This window comes from Eretmochelys imbricata, chromosome 9, assembly GCF_965152235.1.
Source record: "Eretmochelys imbricata isolate rEreImb1 chromosome 9, rEreImb1.hap1, whole genome shotgun sequence".
NCBI classification, from domain to species: Eukaryota; Metazoa; Chordata; order Testudines; family Cheloniidae; genus Eretmochelys; species Eretmochelys imbricata.
The window spans coordinates 1690661-1709634 of record NC_135580.1 but is presented as its reverse complement, the minus strand read 5'-3'; the positions used below and the strand labels follow the sequence as shown (position 1 = coordinate 1709634).

General features: G+C 40.3%; 1 protein-coding gene across 3 annotated transcripts in view; it reads right to left on the bottom strand.

The window, feature by feature from the left end:
* Positions 1-815: 815 nt before the first annotated feature.
* The window catches only part of ATP13A3 (ATPase 13A3), a 72233-nt gene continuing 54074 nt past the window's right edge, over positions 816-18974 (bottom strand). For 2 of the 3 annotated variants that reach the window (XM_077827353.1, XM_077827354.1), the window contains 8 exons: positions 18454-18526; positions 16520-16697; positions 14845-15032; positions 13527-13615; positions 12937-13017; positions 6990-7115; positions 5095-5307; positions 816-2975 (listed from right to left, as the gene is read on the bottom strand). In XM_077827353.1, coding sequence (XP_077683479.1) covers positions 5110-5307; positions 6990-7115; positions 12937-13017; positions 13527-13615; positions 14845-15032; positions 16520-16697; positions 18454-18526 — 933 coding nt within the window. In that variant the 3' untranslated portion in view covers positions 816-2975; positions 5095-5109. The remainder of the gene's footprint in view (positions 2976-5094; positions 5308-6989; positions 7116-12936; positions 13018-13526; positions 13616-14844; positions 15033-16519; positions 16698-18453; positions 18527-18974) is intronic. The other variant, XM_077827355.1, reaches the window with a different exon arrangement.

Below are 18974 nucleotides of genomic sequence, written 5' to 3'. Positions count from 1 at the left end.
TAGGGAATGGGCACCTTTCTGCTCCAGACTTAGACTAAGCAATCCAGATTGGGCACTTTTTACCTCCTTTCTGTGTCTCCACAGTTTAATTCCCTTGCCTCCATGAACTGTCTGCAACAAAAACTTAAGTCCATAAGGATCTTGGTGAAAGCAAAAGGTTCATAAAATATTGTTTTGGATCCAGGTTTGTGCCTGGGTTTTTAAAAAACCGGTCAAGCTTTTGGGTGTTGGCTGGACCCCTCTCAAACACATTCTACCTTAACTTTTCTTAAACAAAGTTCTTTGTCCTGGAATATTTAAATGTATTTCCATACTGCAGTATGGAAAGGGTCTCAGCCTCACTCATGAAGTGATGTTTCCAGACTCAGAGCAGGATAGATATGATAGTGTCAGGAACAACATTGTTTGCAGGCAGAAGACTGGCAAGAAATGAAAGTGTCACCTTAGAAGAAATGCTATCAGCACACCATGCTGCAAGGAAGCAGCACGGGAAGATCTCAATAATGAAGCAAAAATGCATCACTACCCTTCGTAAGGTACAAGTTACAGCCTCAACACGGCCTTCATCAATCCATGATGGAAGACTGAGGTCACTGTCACTGTTTCCAGATAGTCATCTGGTGTGTGAATATGCGCACACGTGCCCCTTACTCAGCAAGAGTGCATGGAGATGGGGCTGAGCCGAAGCCCACTGAAGCCAATGGGCGTCATTCTTATCTATTTCAGTGGGCTCTGAATTGAGCCCCAAATGTGTGACAGAGGGAACTAGAGAAACATTCCTGAACACAAATAACAAAAGCTATGAAAGTACACGCTGTTCATTTACATTTTTATTTCAAATAGCTTCAATCATAAAAATGATTTTACAAGGCTATTTACAATTGCAATGTACAGTGATGCAGGTGTGCCCCTTTGACACCTGGTACCATTCTAGAGCAGCAGTGCATGGTTTTAAATATAAAGATGCAGAGTCACTTCTGATTTAAACTAGCTTTTTAAAAACAAGAGGAAGGTGAGCTTCCAGAGAACACTAAAATCATGAGCCTTCTATTTTTGTTAGATTCAAGGAAGTCATCACCGAAACCAAGAGTAGTTTCTGGTTCACAATTATCAAACAAGCTGCAATTCATTGAAAATAGCTGTAAAAACCTGAAGCTATACTGTATAAAATTAACATATCCAGGACTCTAAAAATTGTCAGAAAACCACCCCTTTCCCTCAGACATATAAAAATCTAATTTTATCATTCAAAATTTCATGGGAGAAATTCTAAAGCACTTCCTAAATCTTGAATGTTGAGATGACCAAGGAAAATACTAAAAAACTTGCAGCATAAAAAAGCATCCTGCATGTGTTTAATGTTAATATATACATAATACAGTAGAGGATTATTTACCCAATTTCAGATGAACTGATTCAGCACAATCTTCATAAACACAGAACAAGAAATAAAATAAATAGAATAAAAACGGTGACCATTTTAAAAACTGAAAGTGCAATTGTAAAAGTTCCCAATTTAAAGTTTACAAATTAATCGAAATAATCTTTGCTTTGTGGCTGGCTTCGCCACTTTTACTCAAGCATTATTTGCAGGTCATTTTACAGCAGACTTAGTGATATAATGTAGGAAACCTACAGTTGCCATTAGTTGTATCTGAAGGGAAGGAGAACTTTAAAAACAACCCTGAGGGATACACATGTTAAAGATCTGGTTATTTATTTAAACAAATTTAAAAGTTACATTTATTATTTAACAATTGCTTTCCTGGGCAGACCATTCCTTTAAGTATGTGCATAAATAATATTTATATCAGTCATATTTACAAATCCTAACACACTGAAGTAAGATGTATACAGATTTAAATTTAGGTCTGTATACACTTAAATAATTTAATAAGAAAATCTGAATCAAACTCCTCAGTGTGAGGCTGAATTATATAATAGAAAGAAAAAAGACCATCAAGAGTAATTAGTAGGGCCCACTAAATAGTTCTGTTCATCTGAATTCATTAGCTTTCAAGAACAAATTTACAGAAGGTTTCTTTTAAGCACAAACTCTGAAGTCCAACTTACTTCAGCGTATGAACTGAACTTGCTAATTTGGGGCCAGATCTAGTTTGCTATCTTTCTGTACACTTCAAAAAAAATCACATCTTCCTTTCAAAGTGATATACAGGCAAATAGGGCTGAACCCTGCCCTGAGGTAAGAAGGTGCAATTCCCAGGGACTTCAGTAGGAGCTGCGCCTACTTCCATGGCTGTATTTGAACCCTCAGAAGTACAAAACCTTGCAACAAAAAGAAAAGTTTAAAAGGATTTTTTTCCCAAAAAAGACAGCTGATCTATTATTCTGAACAATAACTAACTGTTCTTGGTCAAAGACCCTAGCTGCTCAGTCATATGATGTCAAAAGCATCCACTAATTTTGGTGCCCAACTTGAAGAACATAGCACCTGACTGTCAGAGGTGCTGAGCACCCAGAATTCCATCTGCAGTCAAAGAAATCTGCAGGTGCTCAGGACCAGTGAAAATCATGCTCGCCTTTTCACAAACCATGCACCCAAAATTAATGGACACACTTGACAATTTTGGCCCTAATTAAAAAAATTAGAATACTCTTTAAACAAACTCACTGCTCTACAAGTAGTTTACTCCTTATTATCTGGATATTTCTAATGGGCTGGTACACAGAATATCATCATCACAAATGAAAGACTGACTTTAACATCTGAACGAGGACAGACTGATTAGCAGTTTGGGGGAAGAGCACTAAGCAACAGTACTTGAAAGACGCAGACCACGTGCACATTTTCCTCTTCACTTTTGACTGAACAAGCAAGTCAAAATGAATGAAACTAACTCAACCCCCCCCCGTAAGTTAACATTTAAACAAATCTAGGATGTGGTCGTAAGTCACAGCGTCAAGGTCCAAGATGCATAGCTTCATGGAATCTTTCCACTAAAGTAAAATATTTTCTATAAAGGGGAGATATCAAGAATATTCACTTAGCTAGCAATATTCTTCCCCCCCCGTCTCCCCCGCCCCAATTCCACATGAATGAGATATTTCAAAGACTCAACAGTGGCAACATCAGTAACAGTGATTCAGTTTTTACACTCTTCTAAAGTTACAAATATTGTTTGAAGTTCAACAGTACGAAAGGCAGGAAAAGGACAATTCTGTTCTGCACTACTGATTAAAAGCTGGTAAATGCCGTCCCAACATAAAACAGGAAGAGAGCTGTCAGTTGGCATAGGGGATAGTACACCCATTAATTCATGAGGTGTAACTGTTAACGTAACTGCTAATCTTCACAGTCCTAGAAGAACCCTCCAAACCATTTATGCCCCAATTATTAATGCCAAGGTTGGCATGGCACATTCAACCCTGTCCAGGCAGGAGGATATTGCCATACACGAAAACACAAGGGAAATAGGCCTGAGCTGCAAAACTCCTCTTACAGAAGAACCCTAGAGAATGATATCCTCCCTAGATAACGTAACAAGCTACCCCCCAGGATTTTATAGCAGGAGACCACTCCCTAGAGTGGAGTAATTTCCACAGGTTTCATTCAGCCCCACATACAATCCTAGAGGAGTTTTCGTGTAAGGGTCAGATCTGGATTTCTGGTGTCCTCTCCCAAAGTTCAGAGTTGCTTAGATCAGTCTATTTCACGGAGTTAAAAAGGGCAGTCCAAATCTCAGCACTTTTTATTCTTTCAAAAGAGCAAAGGAACTGACTGTAGGAGTTTTTCCTCAAGGTTTTACTGTTATTTGGTTGCCAAAGGCTTTGGGTTTTTACCCATTTTGACAGGCTTCTAAAACCCGGTATTTTTGAAGTTGTTGCTGCTTGCTGTCTCATATTTGCGATTTCATTTCCCTAGTGGCCTAGTACAGTGCTCTTTGGCACCACCTCACCGTGAAACTGCACTCGCACTTCAAGTACTCATGGCACCACTGGCTGCAAAAGGTTTAAAAAGAGAGAAATCCACGGCAGCCCGATCATTTTATAACAAGACCTGGATTTTGGCTCATCTGTTTCCATCTTAACACTGCTGCACACAACTACATGGTAATTAAGACACTGGTAGACCAATCCTTTGGTATTTATAAGCCCTTGGTGTCCAGGATTAATATTTGCTAATGCTAAGGGCATGTGAAAACCATTTTCTGCCTCCTAGCGATAGTTCTGGCCTTTCTGCTGCAAAAGTGTTAAAAATTGCTCACACAATACCAATAAAACCTGGTCTGCTAAGAGTAATCTAATCCCTTTGTTGGACACAGAGAGCGTATGGAGCCACCAGTCAGTTAAATGCAACAGAAGTGAGACGTAAGGGAAGAAGAATTATTTGGCCTAGGTTCTTCAAAGACCCCAACAACCTGTCCTTCTGCAGCCTACGACTAGCTGAAGAGGAGGGTAAGAGCTCCTTTGAGAGTAATGTGCTTCCTTCCTCCTAGGGACTGAGCACACGGTTTTTACTGCATTCCCAGTACCTGCAGGGTCAGACTTAAGGACTAGCTGCAAGTCCAAACCATTACCTGTCCAACAGCTGGAAACTCTCTTGCACTACTAGGTATGAACTTGTTTTTAGTCCATGTGAAATAGGAGGGATACACACTAAAACTCCAGGATCATCTTACAGTCATGATGCTTTCTCATAAAAAGTGAAGAAATAACTGACAACCCTTTCCGTGTGGTTTCTATGGGTCTCTAGTACTGCTGTGAAAAGGTTGTGTCAGACAGCACACTATGCTCACATTGCTGTTGGTACACAGGGTGGAACAATTACCACCAAATATTAACATTCCCCAAATATTCAAAGGACCCTATTTAACTGCCCTGCAGTTTAAACCTTTAAATACAGCTCACTTTGGGCAAGTGAGGCTTCAAAATTTAGTAAAAAATTTTTTCTTCTGTTGTACGTCATCTAGCTCAATGTTTTTTGATGTATAATTTGTATGATGTCCAGCTCTGAACTTTGTATTCAGAGACAAAATAACCAGAAATGTTTGTACTAGGAGAACACTTAATATGCGGCAATACTAACGAAAGCCATACAATTACTTAGCTCTGAATACTGCTAAAGAAACATGCCACTGAGATTCATTGTTATGTTATAGTGATTATTGGATATGAACCATTTTCCTGGGCTGGAGCTTTAGCTTCTGTAGTAGTTCTAGGTTTTGGTGGCCATTCTGGATCAACCAACAGTTCCTGAGCTAAGTGCATGTACTTGGCTTTTGGAATCTTCTTTCTGCAGCCAAACAGGGAGGAAAGGAAGCATCCTCTCCAGCGATCCAAAGCCTCCTGCAGAAGGGACAGGGAAAGGAACAGATATGAAAACCAGGCTGCCAAGAGCAAAATACTTTAAAACCACATCAGAAATTTTACAATGAGACATCAGAAATGAGACAGACTCTCATTATGAATTGTTTTAGTTTCTCATTTAGAAATTGTTGTCATTATACAGGATCAAGACAGTGTGGTGCAGAATCTACATACGGGGCTGTGCCTACTCCCTCTTCTGCAGTATGGCAGCAATGAGATCTCAAAAGGTACAAACGCGAGGAGAAAAGAAGATTCTGCATCATAGTATCCCGGTCTCCTGCATCTGCAATCCCGTTCATGCACATTCCAAAGCACTCACAGTACTGCCTATAACTGCACGGTTTCAGAGGAACTAGTCAACTCCCAAAGTATACAATTGAGAAGTAATGGCCTGAAAACACTTCTTGTGATGTAACTGTCTGTTTGATGCCCAAGTTTGGGGAAAAAACCCTCTAAATATTTTACACATACACAGGTTTGTTCAACGGTATCCAACCAACAATAAGCAGTACACAATTTAAACTAACCATGCCTATCTGACAGTATGTGCTATTAAAAAGCATGCAAAACAGTGAATTAGAAGCAATCTCCTAGTATGTACGCATAAATCACACCGTGTTTATTTATTTTTTAAAAGTCTTCCTCACTCCCCTCATCCTAAATAGGCAATACATAAACCTTAGAAATGTTACTGCACTAACTGGAATAAATAGACAAACACACTGCTAACATTCTCCAAGTATTTGGTTCCTCCCATTTCTCAGTCTACCTCAGCTACTGTGTGTGACTGCCGTGCTGGTGGATATACATATAAGTGATTGCCCTTATGCTCCCTGGCTTAGATTTACCCCCGTGCAGAACCCTAGGCACCACGGACGTTCTCACAATCAAGCTCAGTTCTGACTGAAGCAGTGGCTGGGCCTTGTGCCGGTTCCCTGCCCAGAGGCAGGCAAAAGCTATGAGGCGTTAAAGGGAATAACCAAACCAGCAGTATTTTACTGCACTGCATTTTCCATAGACTGTAGCCTCTGGGTGGTACCAAATGCAGTTTGTTGACTATCTCTTGAGGAGGAGGAGCTGCCAACACCAGCTTAAAAAGCTTAAGAAGGAGTAGTAATTTACCATGTCTCATTTGGTTTCCCTTTGTTTGTATGTACCATAAATTACTGATCACACAGAGGATGCTCCAACACCTTCTGAGTCAATTTAATTCATTTCACTGGGAGCTGGATCGAACCCAGAGTTAAGAACCCGGTTTTCATGAGAATTAAGACGTTTCTAGTCCCACTCTACTGATCTGCTGACATGCAGACTACAACTAAGTGTCTGGGATGGACACTGGTGACACTGCATGCGTTAGTCCCTGAAATTCTAAGTGTGTCATTTTGGAGTGAAAAAACAAGCCAATGGAAAAATTAGAGAGGCCTCACACTGTTTCTCAAGTCCTGTAAGTGAAGCTAAACTTCTTAACGTACACTTACCTGCTTAGGACATGTTTATAATAATATTTAAAGATGCTTCTGTTAAAATCCCTTTTAATTGTAAAGTTACAGAAAGATGATAAAGACATTATTTAAAAACAGGTTTATACAAGCAGAAAAACAAACACACCCAGAAACCACTACAAAATGCATGATAAAAAACTAAATTAATCTGCATACTGTTGGATGATTAGCAGCAAAACACTGGTCTCCAACCTGAGGTGGCTGGAGCCTGGCGAGGCGATATTCCCCTTGTTTAATTCGACTGGACACAATCTTCCAAAGGATCATGTCAAGGAGGATATTCTGTGAGACATTGCAGGGAGTGGGAAGAATTAAAAAGACTAATGATCATTTGTTGTTAGTGTGCACATAGAAATAAAATCTGAAACGGTGATGTTGGCATAATTAGCTCAGTGCAGAACTAAACTCAGCTTTCATTTCACAAAATTTATTTTAATCAGTATTTAAGAGAGAAACCATCTTCAGTATTTAAGTGCTTACATGAGGGTTTTAAGAGTATGAATAAATGCTTCACATTAATTGCAATAATTATGACAACTGCATTTACACAAATAGGATTTCTTTTTAAAACAAGTTTTGACACTACTATTTTAAGAATCCCCAATAAGCACTGCAAGTTCTAAGGAAGCTTTGAATTAAGATTCTTTTCTCAAATCATGTTTTGCATTCTGATTAGTCTGATCTTTTGGGTATATATTTAGCAGTGTTGATCACAGTCCAAAGTTAGTTAGGTTTCAGGGGGCATAGGTGTGGATGCTGTGCTCAGAGGCAGAGGAAACTGGTGAGTGGTGTGTTTGGTCTGTCTGTTCTCCAGGAAGGTTGCGTGGCTGGGCTGTGGACCCCTGACCAGGCTAGGTGAGACAGGTCTGTCTGTGTCGCAGTGAGGGCAGTGTGGCTGTAACCCTGTTGTCTTTGAACAGACCCAGGGTTTGAAGTGTCAGAGGTTAACGCTGGCCTGCTAAAGAGCGGGTAGAGCTGAGCAGTGAAGCTTAGTATATAGTCAGTTGCCAGGTGAACTCCTGAGGTAGGCAAATAAGAGTGACAAGCTGGTGAGTTCTGGAGGGAGCCTGGCTCCTTCTGTTGAAGGTATAGCTCTACTCCACATAGCTAACATGGACCACAAGGAAACAACTGTGTCCTGCCTCAGACATGCTATGTTTACTTTTCTGTCAGAAGACCAAATCGATTTCTAGTGCATGAATGCAAGCTGGTGGCCATACTGCAGGAGAAAATACGTGGTCTGGAAGCACAAGTTTCAACACCTCTTTGACAACCACATTTGGAAATCACTACTACAGACACGACAAGGGGAAGAGTCTGTGAAACGAGAACTGGAAAGAACAGAAACCAAAGAAATGGACTGACCAAGAGCAGAAAAAAAACCAGGAGGTATTCAACCCAGCTAAAAGTCCTCATTCAGTATCAGGTACACAGTGAAGCAACTACAGAGGAACCTGTCTCCGGAGTAACAGAACAGAAAGCTAAAAGGGACATGCCTCATGGGCACCGTTGCATTATGAAGCAAGCAGCTATAAAGACAGGGTTTTCACCTATCTCTAGAAGGCAAACAATCCTCACCAGTGACTCCATATGAAGAGTGGACACAGAATTTAGCAAAGGACACAAGGAGAGCAGGATGGTATGCTGTCACCCCAGGGCGAAAATATGAAATGTAAGTGCAAGAAGGATGGGGTTATTAAATCTTCTGGCAAGTCTCCACTGGTGGGGATACACACTGGTTCCAAAGCTATGGCATCCCACAGATTGCAGAAAACTTCAGGGATCTTGGAAGGGAGCTGAAGAGGAGGAACGTCCAAGTTATCTTCTTGGAGAGCCTTCCAGTCCCACAAGCAACAGAAGGCAGAAAATATTGGATGTGAACCATAGACAGTACAACTGGTATGAAGCTGAAGGTTTGGATTTGTGGAGGACTGGGCCATATTCCAGTGGGAGACAGAGCTATATGAATGGGACCAGCATGCATCTCACAGGCAGCTAATCATCTTGCTTCGAGACCAACTGGAGCCGATGAGGGGGAGAGGGTAGGGACAGGTGCTAAGGGGGCAAATGCGGTATTAACTCAAACTCAGTGTGTCATTAACAAATTAAACAGATGTGAAAATGTGAAGAGCATATTGCTTATACACCAATGCTAGGAGTCAAGGTAAAAATTAGGAAGAAGTGGAAATTCTCACTGATGAGAAGAAATTTTAGATAAGTGGCTTTACTGGAATCTGCTGGATGATGCACATGATTGGAAGGTTAAAATCACAGGTTATAAACCTGTTTAGGACAGACAAAGAGGGTAAAGGGGGGAGGGGAGGATCCGATATTACATTAAAGGAACCATTACCTGTTTCAGAGTTATTGTTAACTCAGAGACATTGGCTCTTGAAAGCATATCGATCCATGTGCTAACTAACAAAGCCCAGGAGGGCTCCGTGGAGGATCTGTTGTTACAGAACATCACACCAGCAAACAGGATGAGTTATTCCTCCTTAAATACTGGTCTTTAACGTGTGGAAATAAAAGTTGTGTTGTTATGGGGTTCTTCAGCGTGGGAGACACATGCCGGCAGAGGCCGCTCAAGACAATCTGCCATCTTCAGCAAAACTTCCGTGTGCGGCTCCCCTCCTCATTGGCCTCAGGACGCAGATTTGGCCTGGCTGCTCCACAATCACGACCACAGATTTGGTGGCCAGCCCAAATTTGTGCGAGTGGTGTTGCAAGCTTGTGCGTTAGGTCACAATGCCACTCACTCAAATTTGGCCCAGCCACCCCTCCATCATAATTGAGGGAGGACTGGCCAAATCAGCCACCCTCGGCAGCAGCCTAGTTTGCTTACGGCTAGAGTTGTCCCTGCATACTGGAGATCTCCTCCAGCCAGTCACAAAACACATATTCGTTTCTAAAAATTGTAGATGATCATTTTTTAAACACAAAGGGTATTGCACCCAATGAGGTAATGCTTTTGGACTTCATTATGACAGAACTATGAATTAATCACTGGACTGGGAAGTTGGTGGTTGCCTAGGGACTACTGCTCATGACTTGATTACATTTAATATGAGCAAATAGAGGACAGTCCAAACCAGTGATGTAAATATTTGGTGCTTCAAAAGGGCTAATTTCTCAAAGCTGAGGACAATAGAGCAAAATTGATTGCGAGGAAAATTTTAGATAGAAAAATGTGACGGAAAATTGGGAGTTCTTAAGGAAGTTTATTAGATGGGCAAAAAGTTATGATGCTACAATCAAGAAACATGACAACTTGGTTGAAAGCCCATCCTGGTTCAGTGACAAAGTACATCAGCAGTTCAAAATAAAAAAGCAACAAACAACAAATAGCAAATGAGGGAAGCAGATAGCAATTAATATAAATGAGAAGTTATGAAGTGCAGAACATTGATAAGGGAAGCTAAAGATGTCAGGGAAAACTCTGTGGCTAAAACACTATCATAGAATCATAGAATATCAGGGTTGGAAGGGACCCCTGAAGGTCATCTAGTCCAACCCCCTGCTCGAAGCAGGACCAATTCCCAGTTAAACCACTAGCAGCGCTAAGGACAATAAGGAGTTTTAGAAAATTAGCAACAAAAAAAAAATCCTAGCATTTGTACAGGCCTATTATTAAATGGAAATGGTAAAACTGTTAATAATGAAATGTATGCAGAAAAAGAAGTGCTAAATAATTTCTTCTGTTCTGTATTTGAGAAAGGAAGATGATGTTTCACATGAGGATGAAGAAGTACTTTCAAACCAAGGGGGATGTCAGACAATATCTATGAGAGATAAATAATTTTAAATCAGCAGGTCTGGATAACTTGTACCAAAGAGTACTAAAAGATCTGGCTGAGAAGATCTCTGGCCCACTGATGTACATTTTTAACAAGTCTTTGAACACCAGGGAAATTCTAGAAGACAGGAAGAATGCTAATGTTGTCTCAATATTCAAAAAGGACAAGTGGGATGATGCAGGTAATTACAGACTAGTTAGCCTGACATCAAACTCAGGTAAAATAATGGCAAAGCCGATATGGGATTCAACTGATAAAGAATTAAAGGATGGAAATATGATTTTAAAATTGGCACTATCAATAAAACACAACCTAAATGAATTAAGAAGTGGCTAACTGACAGATATTAAAAAGTAGTCATCAATGGGGAATCATTAGGGCCCTACCAAATTCACGGTCCATTTTGGTCAATTTCACAGTCATAGGACTTTTTTAAATCGTAAATTTAATAATTTCAGCTATTTAAATCTGAAATTCAATAGGTGTTGTAATTTTAGGGGTCCTGACCCATAAAGGAGTTGGGGGTTAGGGGGGGTCACAAGATTATTGTAGGAGGGGTTGTGGTACTGCTACTCTCACCTTCTGCACTGCTGCTGACAGCGGCGCTGCCTTCAGAGCAGCTGGAGAGTGGCAGCCGCTGGCGGGGAGCCCAGCTCTGAAGGCAGCACTGCCGCCAGCAGCAGCGCAGAAGGAGGGAGGGCACGGTACGGTGTTGCCACCCTGACTTCTGCGCTGCTGCCTGCAGAGCTGGGCCCTGGGTCAGCAGCCACCGCCCTCCAGCGGCCCAGCTCTGAAGGCAGCAGTACAGAAGTAAGGGTGGCATTACTGCGACCCCCACTACAATAACCTTGTGACCCCCTTCAACTCCCTTTTGGGTCAGGACCTGCAATTTGAGAAACGCTGGTCTTCCCTGTGACATCTGTATAGTATAGCGTAAAAGCACACAAAAGACCAGATTTCACTATCCAAGATGTGTTTTTCATGAATTTGGTAGGGTCCTAGGAATAATTATTAAATGGGATGTTTCTAGTGGGGCTCCAGAGGGATCAGTACTAGACCCAATTTTTTCAACATTTTCGTCAATGATCTGGAACTAAATATAAAATTACTGCTGATAAAATTTGCAGATGACACAAAGATTGGCAGAGTAGTATATAATAAGGACGGGACGGTCCTAGAGAGCAATCTGGGTCACTTGGTAAACTGGGCCCATTCAAACGAAACAGCTTTTAATGCAACCAAATACAAAGTTCTCTCTCTAGGAATAAGAAATACAGGCTATCTTTACAGAACGCAGCAACTCTAAAAGGATTTAGGGGACAAACAGCTGAGCATGAGCTGCCAGTGTGATACTGTGGAAGAAAGGACTGATATGATCCTTGGATGTATAAACAGGGGAGCAATAAGTAGGAGTAAGGAGGATATTTTACCTCTGTATATAGCATTGGTGAGACCAATACTGGAATATGGCGTACATTTATGGTGGCCACATTTTTAAAATGACGTTTAAAAAATTGAAGATGATGCAGAAAAGAGCCACAAAGATGATTCAAGAAAATGCTTTACAATGAGATATTTAAAGAGCACAATCTGTTTAGCTAATCAAAAAGAAGAGAGGTGACAATTACGGTGTGTAAGCACCTTTGGGGGAAAAAATACCAGGTATGAAAGGACTTTACACTAGTAGTGAATGGCAAGACAAGAGCCAATGGCTGGAAATGGAACCCAGACAAGCACAACGTAGAAGTTAGACACACATTTTTAACAGAGGATGATTAACCATTGAAACAAATTATCAAGGGAAGTGGTGGATTCTCCGTCTCTTGATCTCTTCAAATCAAGATTGAAGTAGTTCTGGAAGATATGCTTGAGCCAAACCCAATTTACTGGGCTCAATACAAGGGTAACTGGGTGAAATTTAATGTGATGTGTAGGAGGTCAGACTAGAGGATCTAATGGTCCCTTCCACTGTTAAACTATGAGTCACACTTGTGACCCAGCATAAGGATAGTGACACACACCCTAAAAAAAAATTAAATGTCAGAAGTCTGTGTTGAACATAGTTCACTGGTGCTGTACATTACGCTGAATTCAATAACAATGCTTAACTCAATTATTCACATTATTTCTTATTTTATTAATTATCTGTATTATGAAACTTTAAACTTTGTGGCCTTAACCTTGCCTGAAAATACGTTAGAAATACAAACATAACTGTACTCCATCAGCATTTTATATAGGATGTACTTGTACCCCAGGAAAAGGCTACACGGAAAAAAACCCACTTGTTAATCTGAGCTACTTACCTCCACCAAGATGGATACAATTGCATTGATGATGATAATGACGAGAATTGTTATACGCCACTGATATGGTACACAAACTAGCTGCAAGACAAAGTTATCACAGGTGAACACTGTCCACTGTATGCATTGAGCAGTTACACACAAAAAATTGTGTATGTATGAAATAAAGCAAATTTGAAACAAGCTTGGTTGTAAACTTGAATTCTAACTCCTATTTTATTACTTAAACACGACTCTTTGTGATAGGGCAGATAATGCTTATCTGCACAGTGCACTAGGTAGCATTACCTCTCGTTCTACAGTATCTTGTTGAGAAAGGGTTAAGGGTTTTAAACACGTGTTTCTTCTGCATTAATTAGATCGAAAGGGATTTTTTTTTTTTAATAAAAATTGTAAAATGGTGAGACCAAGTTTATATCTGGTTCTCATCTGACTCTATAGGTATATGCCAGATTTTCATTAGGCTAGCCTTCTGGTAGAATTTGAACTCTAACTTTCAATCTATCCAATGGGAACTTTAGACTGGAAGAGAAACCAGCCAACTTAGTTTATGAGGTATAAAGTGTATACACCTGCTTGTTGAATCTTACCTCAAGAAACCTGTCAATGGATTCAACTGGATACAACATGATGAATAATGTGAAGATATAAATAACTATCACAGATATAACAAACAGAACTGTAAAAAGAAAAAGAGAAATACAACTTTAAACATACTGTCACTCTTAGCTTTTGCATATATATCTATTACAATAACCCCTAAACAATAGTTCACAAAATGTATTTTTCATCGGTAGACCATATACAAGTACATATTACATTAAACAGTTTTGGATTTCTCTCCTGTAAAATTATATTGCAATGATTTTATTGTATATGCAAAAAAGCCACCTTAAACATCTGGTTAATTCTCATTAATTTATAAAAACAATGCATCTTATGTGACACTTAACTTACAAGAAGTTTTCCCCTTTCACAACAGCAGAATATAAACCCCAAAGCACATTGCAATGGTGGATATAATCCTCATTTCACTTTAGTGTGCGTACACACACGTGTATATATTACTTCATTAACTGTATATGTATATTTTTTCTCCATTAACCTTCTACAACAATATATACCCATACACATAATTTTAGATAAATATAAAATGACTAAATTACAGGAGTTCAAATCAACCACTGCCCTAACAACAAAAAGTTACAGATTTTAGATTACACTTTTTTGCTCTCCCAAGAAAAGACCATATTTAAAATGTAGGTTTTGAGGCCTATAATGCAGACCAGAATCTTTCAGAATTCTGAAAAACATTAAAGCACCTGAATCTAAATCTAAAAAATCTGAATGTGAGATTTCTAAACACATAAAACTATCTTAAGGATATTAGCAAGCAGATTTTAGTGTATGCAGCAAGCACACAGTCCCCACAGATTAAGAAGTGAAAAATGTTATTATTCCATGTCTTAAACAAAACAGCAGTGGAATGCAGGAGTATTCTGCTACCAAAATCATTGAGTCAATAGAGAAACCTCATTCAATACAGTGGTAATGACTGTATTTAGGTGGTTTTCCCAGAGAGAGCATACCATTCACATTTCATGCATTTTACTTTGGAAAAAAAGTTAAAATTTGTAGCACGTGAGAATTTCTGCATTAACCTCCCAAATTCCCAGAGGAAATCTTGACTATTCTATAATACTGCCCCATCTATTTTCACCTGAGAAACTATCCCCTCCCTCTTCTCTTGGGGGAACCCCACATTCTTGCAGCAGCAAATCTGTTACTGAAAAAGCAGCACAACTTGCACCTAAACAAATGTGCTGAGTGAACAAAACATGCCTCCTGTAATCTGGATTCTTACTTAGAAAAATACAGAGGAATTGTATATAATGAGAGGAGACTTACCATTTTTGTAGCAAGGCTGTCTAAAGGGCTTCCCTTTAGAAAAGACAATTGCCACTATGAGGTACTGAAAGCTGGAGATAAAGAACACTGTTGTGTTTTCATAGTTTTTGATATTGTGCTCGTCATGAAGAGTCTCATTCTCATGTTGCGAGGAACTGGTGTTTGTGGCTGCTGATAAGTTACATGCACTGCAACACAGAAGAACATTCAACACGGAGTCAACGTTGAGGATTACAGTAAGTTTTAGCCTTGTCTTTATTGTGAAAATAATTCCAGTATAAATGGCTACAGAGGTTATGGTGGGTATATTTTAGACATTTTACAACAGTTAATGAAGTAATTCAGAAAGGCCTTTGTGTCAGGTGGTGACTGAGGTCATGAACTGGAGTTTCTTTTGTGCCCCTTGAGTTCTGAATTCTTCTGTGTTTCCATTGTGTCAACTAGTGATACAAATTGTATAGGACTTATTGTTCTACTGCCTGTAGAGGCTGCAGTAAGTGAATTTTACAAACTGAAAAATAAACAAAGCGAGACTGGTATAAATAACGGCCTGTAGCCGTTATTTATACGCCACTGATATGGTACACAAACTAGCTGCAAGACAAAGTTATCACAGGTGAACACTGTCCACTGTATGCATTGAGCAGTTACACACAAAAAATTGTGTACATATGAAATAAAGCAAATTTGAAACAAGCTTCATTGTAAACCTTGAATTCTAACTCCTATTTTATTACTTAAACACGACTCTTTGTGATAGGACAGATAACGCTGCTGCTTCATAACAGGATGATAGAACTTCTCTATACAGAGCAGAAAAAGGTTGGATCTGAAAATTGCTCTGAAGTTCAGGGCTCCAGTGCAGACCCACTTCTACTAACATTAACAACTGGAAGTAATTGCTAAGACTCTATCTTAGCACATCAGACTATCATACAAAGATGATTACTTTCCCTTCCTTTCCACCCTCCACACAGTGATGTAAACATTGATAGTCCATCTCTGATGGTCTCTTGTGGTCCCTGCAGCCATTCCTTATAAGGGGGTCATAGAACTCCCCCAGTACATTATCTTCAACCCTTAGAATATGGTACCGTAGTATTCTACACGGTGGTACTGCAGCTCAGTGAAACTTCTTCTGTACTTCACCTCTAGCATCCCAATCCCATAACACATGCTTCACTAATCCTCCTAACCCGGACAAAATGAAGTCCATTAGGCCGCTTGCCCTGATGTAACTTCCTGAGTATGAGAAGATTATTCGTCTTCCTCCAAGAGGGCAAATCATCTCTCACTCTCTGCTCACCTTGCAGCATCCCCAACCCTTTGCCAATTCTTCCACACACCATATCCTGATCATCTGACATGACCCCACCTTTCCCTACTGGTCCCCACATGAATCTTACAGGCAGCAGGGAAGAGGGAGACCTCCAGTTCTGTGAAAGAGGCTGTCAGGGCAAGCTGAGGCTCACTCAAGGCAAGAATCCCGTTGTAGTTTGATTCCAAGAAATCAGAAGCCTTTTCTCCTTCCATGGCAAGGAAAACTGCCCATTAGCCAGTTGCCATGTGAAAGGCACCTTGGAATTTGCTAGTTACCAAAGGGCATTAAAATATTTATAAACCATTCCCCCTAATCAGTGTTACCATATTCTGTATTTACCAGTGTACAACTTACTCTGACTGTGTGGTCCAGGGCTCATACCAGGGTTGTTGTTTGACCCAAATAAATCCTATGGTTTGAAAACTCAGGCAGGTGATAATCTGAGACAGAACTGAGCAGAGAAGTTGACCTGAGATGAGACCTGAAGGTGGCCTTTGTGCAACAAGCTCCTTCCAAGCGGAATTTAAACTCACTGTATTGGGAGAAAGAAAATCAAGGAGTTTATAATCTGCACATTTCCAAGTATTATTTTGTTAAACTTCTATGGAATTAGGCTATGTGTACGCTAGGAGGTCTGGGTATGATTCCCCTGCTCCCGTACCATACCACGCTAGCTCTCCTTGGGCTCGCAAGAGGATAAGTAGCCACGTTAGCACAAGTAGTAGCTGCCTAAAACTGGGGGGTAAGCACTTGGCCTGGTTCAGCCATGCCTCTGGGCTACCATGACTACACAGCTGTTTATACGCACACAGGCTGGATGAGAGCTAGTACAAGTATGTGTACGTAACCCGGGGACTCTCACTCCTCCCTCGTAGCCTAGACAAAGCTTCAGAATGTTCTGCTTGAGATTTTCAGATATTTGCATTGTCCCAAATTGCTTTGGTGGTTCTGAGTCCTAGTAACGTGCATCAGTTTGCACAAGGCAGCATCTCAATAGGCTGCTGTCACAGAGATGGAGAAAACCAGCCTCCCATTGGCTAACCCAGCCTTGTGGCACCCAGGGCAGCCAAGGAACAGGGGGCCAGAGTAGCAGCAGAGGTAGACCAGCCTTCCCATCTTCATGGCACCTGTAAAAATCAGCAGCAATTACAGGTTCCCGGTCTTTGTCTTGAGACAGTATAATTCAATTTCAAGAGCAATAATAATTCTGCTAAAATCCCCTGAGCTAATCACTATCTGCTTGCTTTACAAGTGTGGATAAATACATATGCCTACAGCACAAGTGAGACTGTAATCTCTTGTGCATAAGAAAAAATCCACTTGTGAAAATGTAAACAACAAAGTGTAATCGCACCATGATCTTTTGGATGAAATGAGCCGTAACTCTTTAAATAATGCCTACTCGCTATTGGTCAAATTTCAGCCTCACTGTACTGCCAAAAGCTGCATTCATGACATCATGACTGCTAATCAACTCTGTGTGCTGACACAACGTCAGATACCTGAGCTCACTCCGATTTAGTGCAATACTTCAGCATTAGATTTTCTAATTCATACACTGTTTTGGGGATTATTCCCACGGTTTGTTCACCCTTTTCTCCTACATTCCCTTAAGGAGCGACCGACGTAAGTGGCATCTCTCTCTCGTGGGATAGGAAGGGAAGGAGAGAAGGAGGTTCCTGTGCCCCTTGCCTGCTGATGTGTGTCAGGTGGGAGGCGGGGTGGGGGGGGGGGGAAAGGTCAGTCCCTTCTCCTACCCATCCCCAGTGTGCAGAGACTGGGAGAACATCTGACAATGAAACAGTAACTACTGAACGAAAGCAGAAATCACACAAAAAAAGCACAAGGGCCACAAGAGACCTGTGGCTGCCCAAGGACAACCAGGAAAATACTTACTGGCATGGCAGACATAACTAACAATGTACATTTAGACCATTTACATGAACAATGGTATTTAAAACAAGAAGTAACAGGTTTTTTACCTTCGGGGTTTTTTTAAATAACCCCATCTCCCTCCTATACTATAGCTACATGCAGAACTGTAGAAGAAAGATGCAGGGGGACACCTGTCAGAAATGTGTGTACTTTATCATTTAGTTGACTCATACTTTTGAGATGGAGCCTTTACAGCTACCAAACCACAAGTCATAGTGATGGTTAATAGGAATATTTAACAAGATGCTAAAAAGTATGTGCTTGAGACACACATTTGCTCTTTTTTCCTAGTTAATTAAACAGCTGATTGCTAATCAAGCAAAGCATGAGAAGTAATTCAGCACAATACTCACTGGTAAAGACAACCACCAAAATGATTGCCAGATCGATGAAAAGAAACTGGAAATCTCCTAAATTACTCAGGATCTATACAGAAAACACAAGGACAATATTACTCATTTTACAGCTTTTTAAAAAAATTCATCTACATGAATACTTGAACCGAAACTTTATAAACAATGGGTGAGTGTCCAAAGTCTGTGGGAGTCAGGAGTACTGTGCACAGAATCAAACCCTGTGGTACCAATGTACTGTATGACACTAAAGCATGCAGATTCACATCAATTTCTAGGTAGTTTTTAAGTGTAAGTTGTTCTTTGGCCAAATGAGTAGATTACAATGCTGCCTACACCCAGCAAACAAAGGCTATCTTAAACCCTGAAGTTCCCTAAGGGTTCTATACCAGAAAATCCCAATAATTTAATCACATAGCATATGGCTCAAAGCTGCTACTCCAAAACTCCCTTACTACTAACTGGTATTCTGAATTAAAGATACAGAGGTGAATTAGCCAACAGTTAAAGTGGAAGGAATT